The 16,960-nt window shown below is 41.0% G+C and overlaps 1 protein-coding gene across 2 annotated transcripts in view; it reads left to right on the forward strand.

The window, feature by feature from the left end:
- ACVR1 (activin A receptor type 1) overlaps nucleotides 1-16,960 on the forward strand; it is a 127,699-nt gene that overhangs the window by 104,825 nt on the left and 5,914 nt on the right. For both annotated transcript variants that reach the window (XM_070476171.1, XM_020900413.2), the window contains exons 7-8: nucleotides 6,176-6,451; nucleotides 10,630-10,827. In XM_070476171.1, coding sequence (XP_070332272.1) covers nucleotides 6,176-6,451; nucleotides 10,630-10,827 — 474 coding nt within the window. The remainder of the gene's footprint in view (nucleotides 1-6,175; nucleotides 6,452-10,629; nucleotides 10,828-16,960) is intronic.

Consider the following 16,960-nt stretch of genomic DNA (forward strand, 5'->3'; position numbering starts at 1 on the left):
ACTCTTTATTATAGGATAGTTTTGGCTACGTCATGGCTATTGGATTGGGTTTGGCTTATAGGTAGATTGTTGCCAGAATTCATTTCTATTCCAGTACTGCCAGTGTAGTATTTGCCAGTATATTAATGAAGCCTGAGTCAAGTTGTATGCAAATCATGGTATGAAAGTTGTTCAAAGCTTGACTCTTAACAGTTTGATGGTGTGTTCCATCTCAGAACGGTCTCAGTTTCTGGTGTCCTTCCCTCCCCTTCCCCTCCCCACTGGGCCCCGGGCATCACCTAGTTCTCCTCACTGGTGTCAATGCTGTTGGTCTTGCCTTTCCAGTCCATCTTGTGATACTAAGTTATCTTCCATTGGGGAGCTGAGACACTCCTGCTCAAAATGTCTTTGACTTTCATACTGCTTGCAGCATGTGTGACGTCTGAGCCTGGCATTCCAGGTGCTCTATTTTGAGGTCTCAAGGAGTCTCTGCTGCTTCCTCTATACACATGCCCACATGCAGCCACTTCCGATATTTGTTATTCCTCGGTATTGTCCATGCCTTCATCATGTGGCTCCTGCTTATCCACTATCCCCATACCCCCGCTCCAGCCACCCTTTCTTGCATCAAAACTTCTCAGTTCCCTTCCAGACTCTCCCAAGGGATCTACCTGTACCCTTCTGCCCTCCGGTATTTCGTACCTGCACTATGTAACTCTTGTCATACACTGCCTTATGTTGTAGTTTGTGTGTATAACAGCAGTGATAATCAGATACCATGCAGTAAGCACTGCTGCCTGTCATGTCCATTTTCTCATTAATCTTCACCGTGACTGTAGAAGGGTAGATACTCCTGTTTTCCTGGTTGTAACTGATAAGGTTTTTGTTTTTACACCCAGTCCTGGGGACAGTTCCCTGCACGTGGTAGGTGCTCAGTAAATATTGATTAAATTGGATTTAATCACTCAGGAAATTTGAAAGTCACCTTTGCAATACAATTCATGGAGAGAAGTTAGGGTCCCTCAGTGTGATCACAGAAGGCAAACCACTGTCCACTTCTTGTTAACTAATGATCCTCGGAAATTCTGAATTCATGAGATCTTGTACCCTCATCACAATAACAGCTGTGTGGATTCATTTTACTGTGTAGTCAGTCCTTTTAGTTGAGAAGGCACATAGAACATGTGCCACCTTTTTCAGTTTAACTTCTTCTTTAGCAGCTTTTTGAATGGAGAGGCTTGGAGGTTTTCTGTGATCATTTTCTTTTCTATCAGAAGAGCATATTGTCTTGAATATGAGACCATGATTTCCCCCACCCCTGAGTACTGCCAACTCTAGCCCCCAAGAAATACATAATTATACACACACATACACAGTTCTGGGCCTTCATTGGTTATCTCCCTAAAACAATCAACACTTTCTTCTGCTTTGTCTGGTGTAGAAGTCAGCAGGTAAGTGAATGATGGGAGGCTGTGTTATGGTGTTTGGAACAGTGTCTGGGAGTTTGGGAAGCTGGTTTCTACTCTCACATAATTAGAGGCCCACAATGTGACTTTGCGCCAGAGTTGTATGTTTCCTAGCATCCTTTTCCTTATCACTAAAACCAGGGAGATTGAGTTAATGTGAGAATTTCGGTCCAAAAACTATTTTTTTGCCAAGCTACACAGCTTTTGGGATGTTCACCAACCAGGGATTGAACCCTGTGTGGTAGGTGAAAACACTGTGTCCTAATAAACCACTGGATCACCAGGGAATTCCTGTCATCTTACACTCTTTTTTTTTAAAATTATGGTACACATGATATCACTTACTTGTGAAATCTAAAATATGACATGAGCTTATCTATAAAACACAAACAGACTCACAGATGTAGAGAACAGACTGTGGCGGTGGGGGGTGGGGGGTGGTGGAGGGGGAAGTATTGGGCGTTTGGGACTAGCAGATGCAAACTTATATATAGAATGGGTAAACAACAAGGTCCTACTCTATAGCATAGGGAACTATATTCAATATCCTGTGATAAACAGTGATGGAGAAGAATATGAAAAAGAATGTGTGTATATATGTATAACTGAATCACTGTGTTGTATAGCAGAAATTAACATGACATTGTACATCAACTATCCTTTAGTAAAATAAATTTTTAAAAGATTATAGCACCAAAAAATTATGGTACATTATCTGTTAAGTTGACCATTTTAATCATGTGAGATTTAAATACATTCATATTGTGCAACCATTACCCTCTCCATCTGTAGAAGTGTCTCATACTCTTAAAAGGTATTGATTCACCATTTAATGTCAGAATTTTTTGAGATCAATTGGAAGGAAACTCCATAAAAGATACTAAATTACAAAATTGGGGGTTGTAACTGAACCCTGAGCTATTTTGAGCTATGAGTAACCAACTACACTTGAACACTTACTGTGTGGTAGGCATCTTACCAAGTATTTTACCTGTACTAATTCTTTTATTCTCACAGTAACCCTTTGAAGTAAAGGACGGTGCTATTCATATCTTACAAATGAGGAAACCAAGGTGGTGATTTTCTTTATATTTTATATACTCTTTAAAAAATTTTTTCTTTTAAATTTTTAATTGGAGGATAATCACTTTACCATGTTGTATGGTCTCTGATGTACAACAGTGTCAGTCAGCCCTAAGTATGCATGTGTCCCCTCCTGTTGAGCCTCTCTCCCAGCCCCCAAGGTGGTGATTTTACGTGACAGAGGTGGGATCACCCAGCTCAGGATGGTGAGCCATGTGAATGCCCAGCACTGCGGCTCAGGAGCCTAACACTCTCAAACCCTACGCTCCACGGCATGCCGACCTCACCCGTCCACGATCAGGTCTGCCACTCAAGAGGCTCACAAGGGTACTGCTCACCTCACTTAAGATTTGGGTTTTATTTTAGCTCTTAAGGAGCCTGGGAAGATGACTTTGGCTGTTCTGAAAGAGGCGTTTACTCTAATCACTTTTTCTCTGTGTTATGAACACATCCAATGGTTGGGCCAGACTTCCAACTTATGGGCACCTGTTCAGTCTCCACTAACAGTAGAGGCTTTGACTCAATCTGCAAATGTCCCATAAAAATGCTCTAGCATGTTGAAGCAAATGTAGCTACAAATTCAGACTTGAGTGGTAAACAGCTTTTAAAAATCCTACTTATTTGAAAGTCGTTTTTCTTGAAGGTCTAAAGCATAATTAAGGGCCAGAAAAAAATCCCTCTCTAAGAACTTGGGGACTTAGAGAAGGTGAGAGAATGAATCTTATTTACTTATTTATTTATTTAATCACTCAATCAATCAGATGCTGTGCTTCCTTGGCCAAAGGAATCAATAAAGGCTACACAAATTTATCGCAGTGATTTAATTTCTTTTGAGTGGTGCTTCTATAGTTTGGGATACTCATTTTTGAGAAAGTCATTAAAGATGGATATCATGTGGTATAAAATGATCAAGCAGAAACGTTTAAAAATTGAAGTATAGTTGATTTACAATGTTGCATTCATTTCTGCTGTACAACAAAGTGATCCAGTTATATATATATACACACACATTCTTTTATGTGTTCTTTTCTGTTATAGTTTAATCTCAGGATATTGAACGTCATTCCCTGTGCTATACAATAGGGTATTCCTTGATGGCTCAGTGGGTAAAGAATCTGCCAGCAATGCAAGAGACACAATAGACGTGGGTTAGATCTCTGGGTCTGGAAGATCCCCTGGAGGAGGAAATGGCAACCCACTCCAGTATTCTTGCCTGGCAAATCCCACGGACCAAGGAGCCTGGCAGGCTACAGTCCATGGGGTCACAAAGACTCAGACACAGCTGAGCGACGAAGCACCCACACAACTGTACAATAGGACCTTGTTGCAGCAGAAATATTTTCTTTCGCAAGAATAACTAACATCTAAATGCACGTTTTGATTTATGTTATGGTCAGCTAAGGGTGCCAAGAGCATCGGCGATGGGGACACAAAGATAGGCTGGAGAAGAGTGAGAGACTAAGGCTGGCTGCGGGGTCCACCTTAGAGGAAGAGGGAGAAGGATGAAGATTCAAGGTGTAGAAGTGTTGTTCAGTTCACTTTACAGATGTCCCATGGGTACAGATGTCAGGATTGTCTTTCTCTGATTAGAAGCCAGCTTGTCTGAAGGCAGGATGAATTGGTAGGGAAGAGTCTGGGTTCTAGAGCCAGACTGCTGGCTGGCTTACTGATGTGGATGTCAGTGACCTTAACGTTACCGGCCTTAATGTCAGTGACATTACTGACCTTAGTGTCGGTAACTTCAATGTTAGTGATGTAATCCATCCCGTTCATGTGGTTGTTGGAGGGTTGCACATGGGGTGTTTAAACCTGTGTCTGGCACACTGCTGCTGCTGCTAAGTCACGTCAGCCCCATCAGGCTCCCGTCCCTGGGGTTCTCCAGGCAAGAACACTGGAGTGGGTTGCCATTTCCTTCTCCAGTGCATGAAAGTGAAAAGTGAAAGTGAAGTCGCTCAGTTGTATCTGACTCTTAGCGACCACATGGACTGCAGCCTACCAGGCTCCTCCATCCATGGGATTTTCCAGGCAGAGTACTGGAGTGGGGTGCGAATGCCGTCTCCGCTGGCACATTGCTAGTTCTCACTAATTAGTAATAGCTTCTGTTGATGATGATCAAATTAGGTACCTTTCTCTGTTCCCAGCACTTTCTTACACAAGGTATGGTGCATCAGGGCAGCTAGCATCAAACTTGGAGTTAGTAGCAACTTCATAGCCATGTGATCCTTGGCACCTCCCAGCAGCAACTCAATTATTTGTAAAATGAGTATAATGATATTTATCCTACTGGTCTGTTGAGAAAAATCCTAATTTGTGAAAATGTTATAAAAATCAAAATCTGTGAAAGTGTTACAAATTTGATATAAAGTACTTTATATAAAGCATTTTAATGTGTTTTCCTTTTCTTTCATACTTTCACACGTCATTTAATTCTTCGTCTTATCTGTCTTTAAAAAAAAAAAATCTTATATTTCTAAGTTGTAAATTTCACTCTCCGTCAAGTGTGTTCGTAAGGCACAGATCTATAATGCTAGGAAAGCATCTCTGTAGCAGAAAAGACAGGTTCACTATTTCACAGGTTCAGAAGTGCCTCTGACTTCAGGTTCCTTCAGTGTGCTGAAAAGTCCCCTCAGAATGTCTAGAAAAGCTTCTTCCTTCCTCTGTATCTACATCTTTCAATATCTCACTTCTTTTTTAAAAATTTTATTGAAGTATAGTTGACTTACGGTATCAAATTAATTTCTGCTTTACAGCACAGTGACTCAGTATACATACATACATACATACATATATATATAAATTTCCATATTCTTTTCTATTATGGTTTATCACAGGATGAGTATATCACACTTCTTTTCAAGACCCCTTCAGTAATCACTTCTTGATGGAAGCCTACCGTAACATCTAGTCTGAGTTATTCTGATTCCCTGCTCTGGGCTCCTGTTGTCCTTTGCACATGTTAGTATACAATAAGGCTGTTCTCACATTATACTGTAATTTTTCCTTTTCAAATCTCTGTTTTCTAGCCTACAAATACCATCATCTTGATTGTCCTGTGTGACTGACAAAGAGGATGCTTGTTATATTTGATAGATTCCTTTTTAAATTTAATGAGTCAGCTATTTAATATAAACTCACCCCTTGATTTTACAGCAGAGACAATCCAAAGAGCCCAAGTGAGTTGTCCAGTATTACACAGCAGATCACAGGCAGATGGGAGACTGGAACACAGGTGTCTTAGGTTCTAGGTTTTGTGTTCTCTCTGGGTGGATGATGAATGATCTGTGCTTGGAGTGCCAGCACGATGCAGGGTTTGACACTCTCATTGTGGGTAAGCACAAAGATATTATTCCTATCTGAATCTTCATGCAATGTAAAATACTTTTAAAAGGTAAAAAAAAGTTTTAAAGGATTATTTACAATGGAAATGAATATGAAAATTTCCTATTCATGAGCAATGCCTTTTGAATGCATTAATAAGCACATTCTGTTTCTCTGCTGACGCCTTTGTAAACCTTCTTTCGTGGTACTTGATGAGTAATCATTTCTGTCATGGGTGATCTCTACTCTGTGGGTCACTGTTTCTGTGCACTAAAGCTGTAATGTGGGATTCTCACTTGTCTGTTAATCTCTGTCATTGCGCCCTCCAGGCTTCATTGCTTCGGACATGACATCAAGACACTCCAGCACGCAGCTGTGGTTGATCACACATTACCATGAGATGGGGTCGTTGTACGACTACCTTCAGCTCACTACTTTGGATACCGTGAGCTGCCTGAGGACAGTGCTGTCCATAGCGAGCGGTCTTGCACATTTGCACATAGAGATCTTTGGGACCCAAGGGAAACCAGCCATTGCTCACCGAGACTTAAAAAGCAAAAACATCCTGGTTAAGAAGAACGGACAGTGTTGCATAGCAGATTTGGGTAAATTTTTTTTAAGTATTTTTTAATTTACTGTTTTCACTTTTGTCATGTTCCCGTTTAGCTGGGTTGCATCTTTTTCTCTCCTAACAGTTACGGAAAATTTCAAGAATGCAAATTGAAATGGCTTCATGGTGAACACCTGTCTATCTACCACCTAGATTCTCCCATGAACATTTTACTGTTATCACATATCCAGCCTCCTGTTTATCAGTACACCTCAATCTCTGGTCCATTTCAAAGTCAACACAGACAAAACAGCCCTTCCTTCCAGTGGCTTCAGCATACTCACCACTGTATCAGTCACTGGGAGTTTTTACTTTTTTCTTTTCAGGTAAAATTTACATTTCACATTAATTGCACAGATCTTAACTCTTTCAAGAGTTTTGACAGATGCTGTAAAGTCCAAATCCCTGTCAAGATACAGACCTTCCTGTTACCCTAGAAAGTCAGTTTGGGCTGGTTTAGTTTGTTCCTGCCCCAACCCACCCTGAGAGGCAGCCACTACTGGTGCTTTCTGATTTCACAAGCCTTTATAGAAAGTAGGTACACACATGTAAATCCATGGCTGATTCATATCAATATATGGCAAAAACCACTACAATATTGTAAAGTAATTAGCCTCCAACTAATATACATAAATGAAAAAAAAAAAAAAAAAGAAAGTAGGTACACAGTTAAATAACCTGTGGAATGAGTTTATCTTTAAAATGGTATCTAAAGTTGTTCTTCTGTAACCAACGCAAAATTATATAAAGCAAAGGCGGCAGCGGGGGAATCTCCAAACCAATTTACTATTTGCTCTGCTGAGATATCTCAGTCTTAGGTGGTAGAGTGATGCTTAATGTAGCTTTAATTGCATTATAAATAAGATTATTTTCATTTAGAGTGGCATTCTATATAAAACCTACTTACCCTAGACCCGTAGAATATTGGCTGAATGATAGGCTAATGAGAATTGAATTGTAATACTGGGTCTTCATTTCAGTGGACTATTGGGGGTGCCCACTCTACTTGGATAAAAAATGTGTATCATATTTTCGTATCATTGTAGGTCTTATAGGTATGCTAATAAAGGTTTAGGCAGTATGAGCTCTAATTATATAAATGATAAAATTGTTATTAAACACAAAGTATTTGACATACCAGAAAATTTTCTTTCTTTTGAATCCCTTTAAAGTCCATGTGTTCATGTTGAGAAATTATTTTACAGTGTTTTCCAAGTATGAGAAGACATGGCACATTTTTGTTGTGGCAAGCTGTGGTGTAGAAGGCTGTTATGGCTATGCGAGGAGTTAGGAAGCTAAGGTGATGTGTATTTCCCAGTTATTGAGCAGGATTTTTATGCAGGTCCTTGCATCTGTTTATCTGCCCTAATTGCTGACCTGCTTATACTGAGTGCAAGAGTGGGGAGCTTAGCAAGGGGGACTTCAGTGTTTGATACTGTGCCTTGTACTTCTCTGTTGTTTGAAACTTTTATAATAGTGTGTTCATGTATTAATTCATGTTACTGAAAGTCAATTATGCCTCACGCGATTCTTGTGTAAGATTCAGAAATTTTATAAATGCTTTGCAAATAATCACTTAAATGGTAGATGCTGTTATAGTCCAGAGGCCAAGGGAAGATGGCCAGACTGAGGCAGCTGTTGGTTTTGGTTTATGGGACTTGGAGGAAATTTGCAGCAAACCCAACTGATTAATTAATTAATTACATTTATTTTGGCCTACAGCCCTCCAATTGGATTCATGGTTTCAAACACAACTTTGTGTTTTAAGGGGTCATTGTTCAAGGAAGTAGATCAGTAGTACAGGAGATAGTTCCTATGCGACCACAGTTTATATTAGCTTTTTGCTTTATAGAAATTAAGAGTCACTATTATGTTGTTATTAATATTGCAAAACTACCAGTATTTTAGCAAAAATACCAGTATTGTATTTTCCTAACTTTTGATTATAAAAAAATTCAAACATAAAGACTGAAAAAATAGTTTGATGATCATTCATATTGACAACACCTAGATTCAACAGTTACTAAAATTTTGCCAAATTTCCTTTATCTATATGTGGCTCAGTGTATATATTTGCAAATTCATTAGAAAAGAAACTGTAGACGTCACAACTCTTTACTCCTCAATGCTTCAAAATGCACCCCCTGGAAATACTTTTCTTCCATAATCATACTTTATCACACCTAAAAGTTACTGATTATTCTTTAATATCATTTAATATCCATCTTCAAGTTTTTCCAGTTTTTTTGAAATAGGAATTGAGGCACATTTCATTTGGTTGGTTTGTCTCTTTAGTTAGTTGTAATTACTGATTATTGGGAAACAAATTACCTCTAAAACTTAGCAGCTTAGAAGAACACAAATTTATTCTGTCTCACAGTCAGTCAGCAGTCCCAGAACAGCTCGGGTCTATCGTTCTGGCTCAGGATCTTAGAGGGGTGACAGTCATGCTGCAGTAAGGGCTGCAGGCATCTGAAGGCTTGCTTGGGGCTGGAGGGAACCCCAGGACGGCTCACTCTCATGGCCGCTCACTCACATGACATGTCCAGTTCCTTATCATATGGTCCTGTTCACTGGGCTACTGGAGTATCCTCCAGCACTGTGAATGACCCCAGAGAGCAAACAGGAAAACATGTGCCTTCTATGTCCTGATCTTGAAAATCACACACACTTTTCTGCCATGTTGTCTTTGATGGTCCAGCCCACGCTCAACGCATGGGGAATTGAGTTTCCCCTCTTTAAGGGAGAACTTTCAAAACACTCATGGATATATTTTTAAACCACCACAGCTAGCATCTCTATGCTTATTTAAACTGCACTTGTTTTGTATTCTGTTTTCTTGACTATTTGGTTCTGGAAATGGTGGAGGGGCATATATGATTTGGGAAATGTCCGCAGTCTAATTCCATAGGAAATGTGGAATCTTAGGATTGGTTATAAAATTAAGGGAAAGGAACCAGTCTGATTGAGTCAAATGCAGTTGCCAGTGTCTCTGGGAATTATTAAGGCTGAGATGACAATGCATGCTATCTCCCGGCTTTACATGGAGTCGTCATCCCACCCATTCAGAGCCATGGACTGGGTGGAGAAGCATCCTCCACAGATGACCTGAGGGATCCCCACTGGGATACAAACATTTACACAGCCTGCTAACTCCACTCTGGCAATTTTCATTATTCTCAGTGTCAGAGAAATCATTTTCAGTTGGTCTGCCTATGCATCAAAAATTCCATTCTCAAATAAACCATGTATCTGTCCCTTGGCCTGTGAGGAATGTGGGTCTCTTTAACCGGCTGAGGAGTTCTGAAATGAGCCATGGCTTAAGACAGTGCTTCGAAACCATTTAACATGAGAGCCGGGCTCTGAATCTGGCTCAGCTTAGTGTTCTCTGGCTGTACGTGTGGCGGTGGAGAAAAAAGCCTGTGGGTTTGGTCCCGGCTACGTTCAGATGGAGCTTCCCGGGTGGCTCAGTACTAAAGAATCCACCTGTCAATTCAGGAGACGTGGCTTTGATCCCTGGGTTGGGAAGCTCCCCTGGAGAAGGAAATGGCAACCCACTCCAGGATTCTTGCCTGGAGAATCCCATGGGCAGAGGAGCCTGGCGAGGTACAGTCCATGGGGTCGCAAAGAGTCGGACATGAATGAGCGACTAAACAGTAACAATTGTTCAGATGCGCTGTCCTTCTTTAGGGACGGAGCAGGGCCCGGAGCAGTCACCTCTTTGTGTAGTGATGAATTAACTCAAAGTCCCTTCTTCAAACGGTCTGAAGTTTGTTTGGAGACCAGTGGGAGTTCTACTGGAGCTTGAGAGCTTAATTTGCTCCTTGTTAAGTCATTTTGAGGCTCTCTTTTAACAAGTGAGTCTGTTTTCTTGTAGCTTTTGAACACCAGCTTCATATTGGTTTGGTGTATTATTGACTCAAAACTTTTTGTCTCTGAGGTTCCTATATTAACCTATTACACCCAGGATGTTTCTGGCATCAGCCCTACTTCCTGCTTTCACCTAAGTCATCACAACAGCACTCCAGGGATGACTGGGGGTGGTGGGGGTGGGAGATGGCGCAGTCACCTTGGGCGCCACAAGAGGGCGCTGTTGACTGGGGTTGGTTTGAAAGCCTTCCGCAACCCTCTGAGAAAGGGAGTGGGTTGACCCTGTTGTCTTCTTCCTTTTAGGCCTGGCAGTCATGCATTCCCAGAGCACCAATCAGCTCGATGTGGGGAACAACCCCCGTGTGGGCACCAAACGCTACATGGCCCCTGAAGTTCTCGATGAAACTATCCAGGTGGATTGTTTTGACTCTTACAAGAGAGTCGATATTTGGGCCTTTGGACTTGTCTTGTGGGAGGTGGCCAGGCGGATGGTGAGCAATGGTAGGTAACTGATCTCATATAATGTTTTCCTTGTCTGAGTCCTCTTGATCCTGCTACCTTTAAAACGGCAAAGGGAATATTAAGTCCACATGGTTCCATGAATCGTATTTGTGAAGCTGTCGGCATTTATATTTGATTTATGGCTGGTCGGTGGAAGGCGCATAAGGGCAGTCTGTTTTAACTGCATAAAAGGAGATGGTGGTAGAAAAAGTATTTCTGCAAGAGACTACGTGTTCTTTGATTGTTGGTATTTTTCCTTCAGTCCGTATTTTTCTTCTTTCCTCCATCCTCATGATTCTGTCTTTCTCCCATCCTGCCTGCTCCTCTGCTCTTTTCCCAAATGATTATCATGAGGAGAATGCTCAAGTAAATCTAAGGGCGAATCTTGCTATTGTAGATATGTTTACTTCTCAAGTTTGGATTAGAGAAGAGACTCAGGTTGCACACTAGGAATTCACTCCTTTGTACAAAGCAGGCTGTACTTGCTGAGTAAGTGAAGTTTACATTCAGGAAGCTCTGAAGAGGAGGCTCGTGCTGGTCCTCGTATAAGGAAGTTTCATGAAATGGTGATGTTTGCCAGGGAAGCACATATTTGTCGATAATTCTTAACCTATATTCCCTACCATAACCTTTCACCTCCATCTTTCTTATCAGCCAAAAATACAAAAAATGCACTGTTGAACTTTAAGTTTACTTTAGTAAACTTAAATTATTGCATTCTGGAGGCAATACCTATTCTCATTCAAATACAGCATGTGCCTCATATACCCACAAAGCGGGTATCAGAGCAGCATCTCTTGAATCCACTAAATCGACCTCTTCACACCTTCACAACTGGAGGTCTTACTTCACAGAGGACACATCTGGAAATTGTTCTAGGAAAGCAGAAGAAAATGCTATATATTTAAACTGACACTCATTTTCAGGAGATGCTCTGCCTTCCTGGGACCCACTGGGATCCTAGATTTAAAGTATTCAAGAATGCATGGAGTCGCTAACACATACTCCATCTCACCTTCCACTGATACTTTCTTGTAATGATTGAAATTCTTGGGGTAACCATAATTTTCAAGAATAACACAGCCAGAGACTAGGAGGCTCTGTGAAGTGGAATTGGGGTAACATAACAGTTTTAGTATGTAATAATTTAAATTGGCAAGCCTTTGTGGTAGTGTTCCCTCCCCCCCACCCCCCAGCAGAGTTTAACAAACTCTCTAAGGGTATCAGAGCCCTTGTTTCAGATTAAACATAAACACACAAATATTGTAACCTGACAGTTCTTTTAAAGACTTTTTTTTTTTTGGATGGAGTCATGAACATTTTCTTGGTAATTGTTTCTCAATTGTTGGGAGCTACTGACTTGCATTTTGTGCCATTCAAGCGCCTTGAGAATTGTTTGCAACAGAGTGATTGTTTTGCTGATGTATAAAGTTCTGTCTGAACTTTGCCTGAAATTGCACAGCGACTTCATTTCCCCATGCCCCTCCCTAATAATTCTTGAGAGGCTTAGAACTGAAAATCAAATTCTAATTAGTTTATCTTAAACACGTTAGAAAAGGATTGGTGTCATAATAAACCGTGTGATGGGAAACTTGCCCCGGATGAAGAGGAAGTTAATGTTCCAAGGCCAGGATGGTAGCAATCCAGCTGTGGGTGCTGGAGCTGCGCCAGGCCAGCCTGTGTGATGAAAGCCGAACTTGGCAGAAGCTCGGGACTTGGGCTTTGTAAGAACTCGTGTTGCGAATTCGTTCCCTGTGTCACAGGCTTAAACCCAAATGGCTTTTGAAGATCAGCTGTGATTAATAGGAGTCAGTTGGAAATTAAGAGTCATTGGTTTAAAATGGTAGCTCAGCAAATAATGGTTTTCTCAATCTATCTTCTAACATTATTTCTGAAAAGTGTGAAGGGTAGAGGGAGAGAGACTATTTTGGATGTTTTCTGATTTACTGATCTCCTACTTACATCATGGTTTAGATTGTTCTCTGCTAAAAGTTTGTGGGTTGAGCTGCTGTTCTGTGGTTTGATTTTTAGGGGGCGGTAAGTCTCATTTTAAATCAGCCGCTGCCCCTTGACAATGAGTAATTTGGTTTTTTCCTCCTTCTCTAGTGTCCCTTCTCCCTTGAATGTGTACATGCACAAAGACAGAAATTAGTTCATCCAAGCTCAAACTTGCGAGTGTTCAATGCTGCTTGCAGATAGATCTATTAATATTTAGAAGTATTATTACTATCCCCAAACAGAAAAATGAGTAGGATTTGCCTTTGCCCTCCAACATTCATGTTTCTTTCACCTTCTTCTTTATGCAAACATGTGTGTGTGTATATATATATATATTTTTTTTTTTTTTTACTTAGTTGTAATTCTGTAATTCTTAGATATAATCTGTATCTTCTTCATTTGTGGTTTTTTAATGTTCATCTATTTTCATTTTTGGTGGTCATGTTAACGGTCAGTTCATGAATTGAACTGTTTCCATATTGTTAGATATCCCGTCTCCTCCATGTGGGGCCAGTAGTAGATGTCTTTGTTCATATAACTTTTTCATTTAGGGAATTAATCTGAAAAAAAGTAGACCTATTAGGTCAAAGAATATGGATGTTTTTATGGCTTGACACATATTGCCAAATTGCTTTCCATAAGAGTTGTTCTAATTTACAATATCCCGCTCACCCCAGGGTGTGATGTACCTATTTCACTTTCTTACTAGCTTTAAGAACTGACATTAAAAGGATATATATTTTTGAAATTATTGCATATTAAATGTACCTCATTTAAATATATGAATATCTTATCTTAGGAAGGTCATTATAATTATGCGTCCTTTGAGTTTCTGAGTCCATTATAAAAATTGATGACCAGATAGTTCTCCTGGAGCAATACGATCCTCAAGTGAACCATGAGTATAAAAATATGTTGCATTTTATATTTTCATGGGAACTTTACATTTCTTTGCTACTAATAATAAACTTCATGCTGTGTCTGTACAGGAAATGAGAGTTCAGTCCATTTTCGCATCTGAAATTATCTCAGTAGTGTCTTTTGGAATTTACTGTTTGTGTTTAGTTTGATACTGAATTTGGAATTGGTCAGAAGGAAAACCATTTTCTCACCATTTCCGGGTGAATTTTCTATGTGAATCTAAGGCAGGGTTTTGCTTGGATCACTGATGCTTAAGCTGGAAAGTGTACAGTAGGATCACCTAGAAACAGACTACTGAACCCACCCCCAGAGTCTCTGATTGATAGGGCTGGGGCTGGACCCAGGATTTCGTTTTCTAACAGGGCCCCAGGTGATGCTGTGCTGTGGTCAGAGACTGTACTCTTGAGATCCCAGGTTAAAATGGAATATATTATATCAGTTTCAATCAGGCTGGGAAATAAAGACTGTCTTTAGGATGCTGATAGGGCCTGTGTAAGCAGGATTTCTTGGTTTGTGTTCTGATACGTGAAACTTGCTCTCTCTTCCAAGCCGAAGCAGGGTTCCTTTCTCCTTTTAGTCTTGTAGCTGGGCCTTGGCCTTTCTTTCTGGAGTTTTGCTACTTCTCTGGCAGTACTCTTCCTTTCTTCCTTTAATATTATAGTTCTGCAGACACACTGCTTTCTTACTTGGATTCAGTGTGACATGGAGGCAGAACTTGACATGTGGACACCACAGGTAAGTGGGTGCATCATAGCTCTTCACTTGTGCCATTTAGCTTTGGGTCTGATCAAAATACCTCTAGTAGCCCCAACCAAGCATCCTGCAGCTGTTCCCTCTTGGGATCAGAAGTCCTTTCTCTGAAGCCTCAGCTTTCAGTGTTTAGAACCCTGTATGTAGAAACATCAGAGCTATGTTGCTCTAATACTGTGGTCATCTGCTTATGGCTTTAAAAACGGAAATGATCTTCACTGTCCCTCCTTTGGCACATCTTTGACTGTAGCATCATCCAAGCAGCATGAGCCTCTGTTAAACTTCACGTGTCTCCTCTTCCCTGCCCACAGGAGGGTTCTGCAGACACGCTTCCATTGCCCTGTGACTAGCTTTATTTTGTGATGGAATCCAGCGTGGCAAAAAGCATTTGTATCTTATTGAAAACACCCTGCTGGCCAAGCTACATCTCTTAATGGGGTGTGGACTAGGAAATACTTGTTAGAATAAGCTTATGTTTGGCACACATACTTTGGAAAACCTCCTCTGTGAGTCCTTGGGCTGGCCAAGGAAACACATGTGCGTCTAGTTCCTAAGCACAATGGGCTTGTGTACAGAAACCACAACAACGCGATTTTCTTCAGCAACTTAACATCCAGTGTGTTTCATGGTTTTGTTTCACTACTTCAGTGTCTATTAAGGTTTGAACAAAGGGGAGAAACATATTAGAGAAATTTTTAAGTATTCAAGAAATTTCTTTCAGGTTTATTTTGTCTGAGGCTTTAAGTGTGGGTTTGGGTTCGCCTGAAATGCGGGAGACCCAGGTTCGATCCCTGAGTTGGGAAGATCCCCTGGAGAAGGAAATGGCAGTTCACTCTAGTACTCTTGCCTGGAGAATCCCATGGACGGAGGAGCCTGGTAGGCTACAGCGCATGAGGCTGCAAAGAGTCAGACATGACTGAGCAACTTCACTTTCACTTTGAGGCAGGAATATAGAAGTGGAGTAGGAAGGGAGGATTTTTTTCTTGATTCCTGGAATTTTAGGGCCTTGAGTTAAAGGTCTAGACCAGAGGAGGGCAGTCAGTTGACCTCACGACAGAATAATGAGAGGCCAGCAGAACTTTACTGAGTGGTGTTTGCTGCTTACCCGTCTCTCTTCCTTGACACACCTTTCAGAGCCCGTCCACCAAGGCAAGCCTCTGTGAGGTCAACCTTCTAACAGCCCCGGCATCAAGTGAATGATGCATTCTTCTTCTTGTAAGGCCTCCACAGCCAGCAAATGCTCGCAACTCTAGTGGAGCATCTCCCTCTAGGTTGAGGTTTGTGAGATGTAAGGTGTCTGGTCACAGCTTAACTCAGAACATGGCTACGCCTTTGACGTCTCCTCTGACAACTGTAACGTTAATCAGTATTTTTAGTAGGGCTCGACTGGGCAGCAGTCTCTGAACCATTTGCTTTGGTGCTGTTTCTTTGCTGCGAATCTCAGTAGTGGAAATGACTTTTAACAGATTTCAGATGATGCATTTAGTCTTGACTTTGATGTACATGGTTCCACAGGCCCATGAACTGGACTGGGGGTAGTGGGATGAGGTCATCGCTGCCACACGTGTACTTTACTTAGCAGAGAACAGAGCTGTCCTTCCAGCTGAGTTCCTGTTTCAGAAAGGTGCCCCTCCCTTGGGGAGAAAAAGAGCTTCCCAGCAAGTGCGCCCTGTTGGTTCAGGTGTGACTCTCTGAAATCTCTGGCAGTGAGGCAGGGTCAAGGGGGACTGGGACTGGAACCCCTCGGCTGTCATCACCTTGGCTGTAAGAGTGCCATCCATTTGTCCGTCGTTTTTTTATGTGGGCCATGGCATGAAAACTCTGTTTGAAATCCTCCTGTGAGGAGTGTTAAGCAAAGTAACACAAGTAGATTTTTTTTTTTAAGTAACATTTTTCATTTATTTTTTAAGATGTATTTATTTGGCTGTGCTGTATCCTAGTTGTGGCATGTGAGATCTAGTTCCCTGACCAGGGATCGGACCCCGGCCCCTTGCACTGGGAGCACAGAGTCTTGGCCACTGGAGCACCAGGCAAGTCTCAACAGATACATGTTTTTGAATCTTGTTCCTACCGTGGAAAAATGCATCTCTGAAAACAGTGCTTCCCAAGATTCTTTCATACATGTACTACCTTTATGATCTTTTTTATATCCAAGTGCCACTTGGCCCATTATTTTCTTAATTGTTTGAAATTTTTCAAACATTTCTTTTTAAAAGGAAATTAATGTCACTACTGGAAGTGGGAAAACCAGCATCCCATGGCATTAAATGGAAGATAATGTTAAAAATACATATACAGTTATTTAATAAGATGAAAAAGTTTAATCTGTGAACCATTTTCTCACAGGTCATCCCTGAAGAAAACACTGTGTTAACTTATAGAGATTTCTCAGAAGGCAACCATAAGGCACTCCGATTCTCTGTAAAATGGCTTTAGTCGTGATGTTCTAGTTTCTGGAGGGTTT

This window comes from Odocoileus virginianus, chromosome 13, assembly GCF_023699985.2.
Source record: "Odocoileus virginianus isolate 20LAN1187 ecotype Illinois chromosome 13, Ovbor_1.2, whole genome shotgun sequence".
Classification (NCBI taxonomy): Eukaryota; Metazoa; Chordata; class Mammalia; order Artiodactyla; family Cervidae; genus Odocoileus; species Odocoileus virginianus.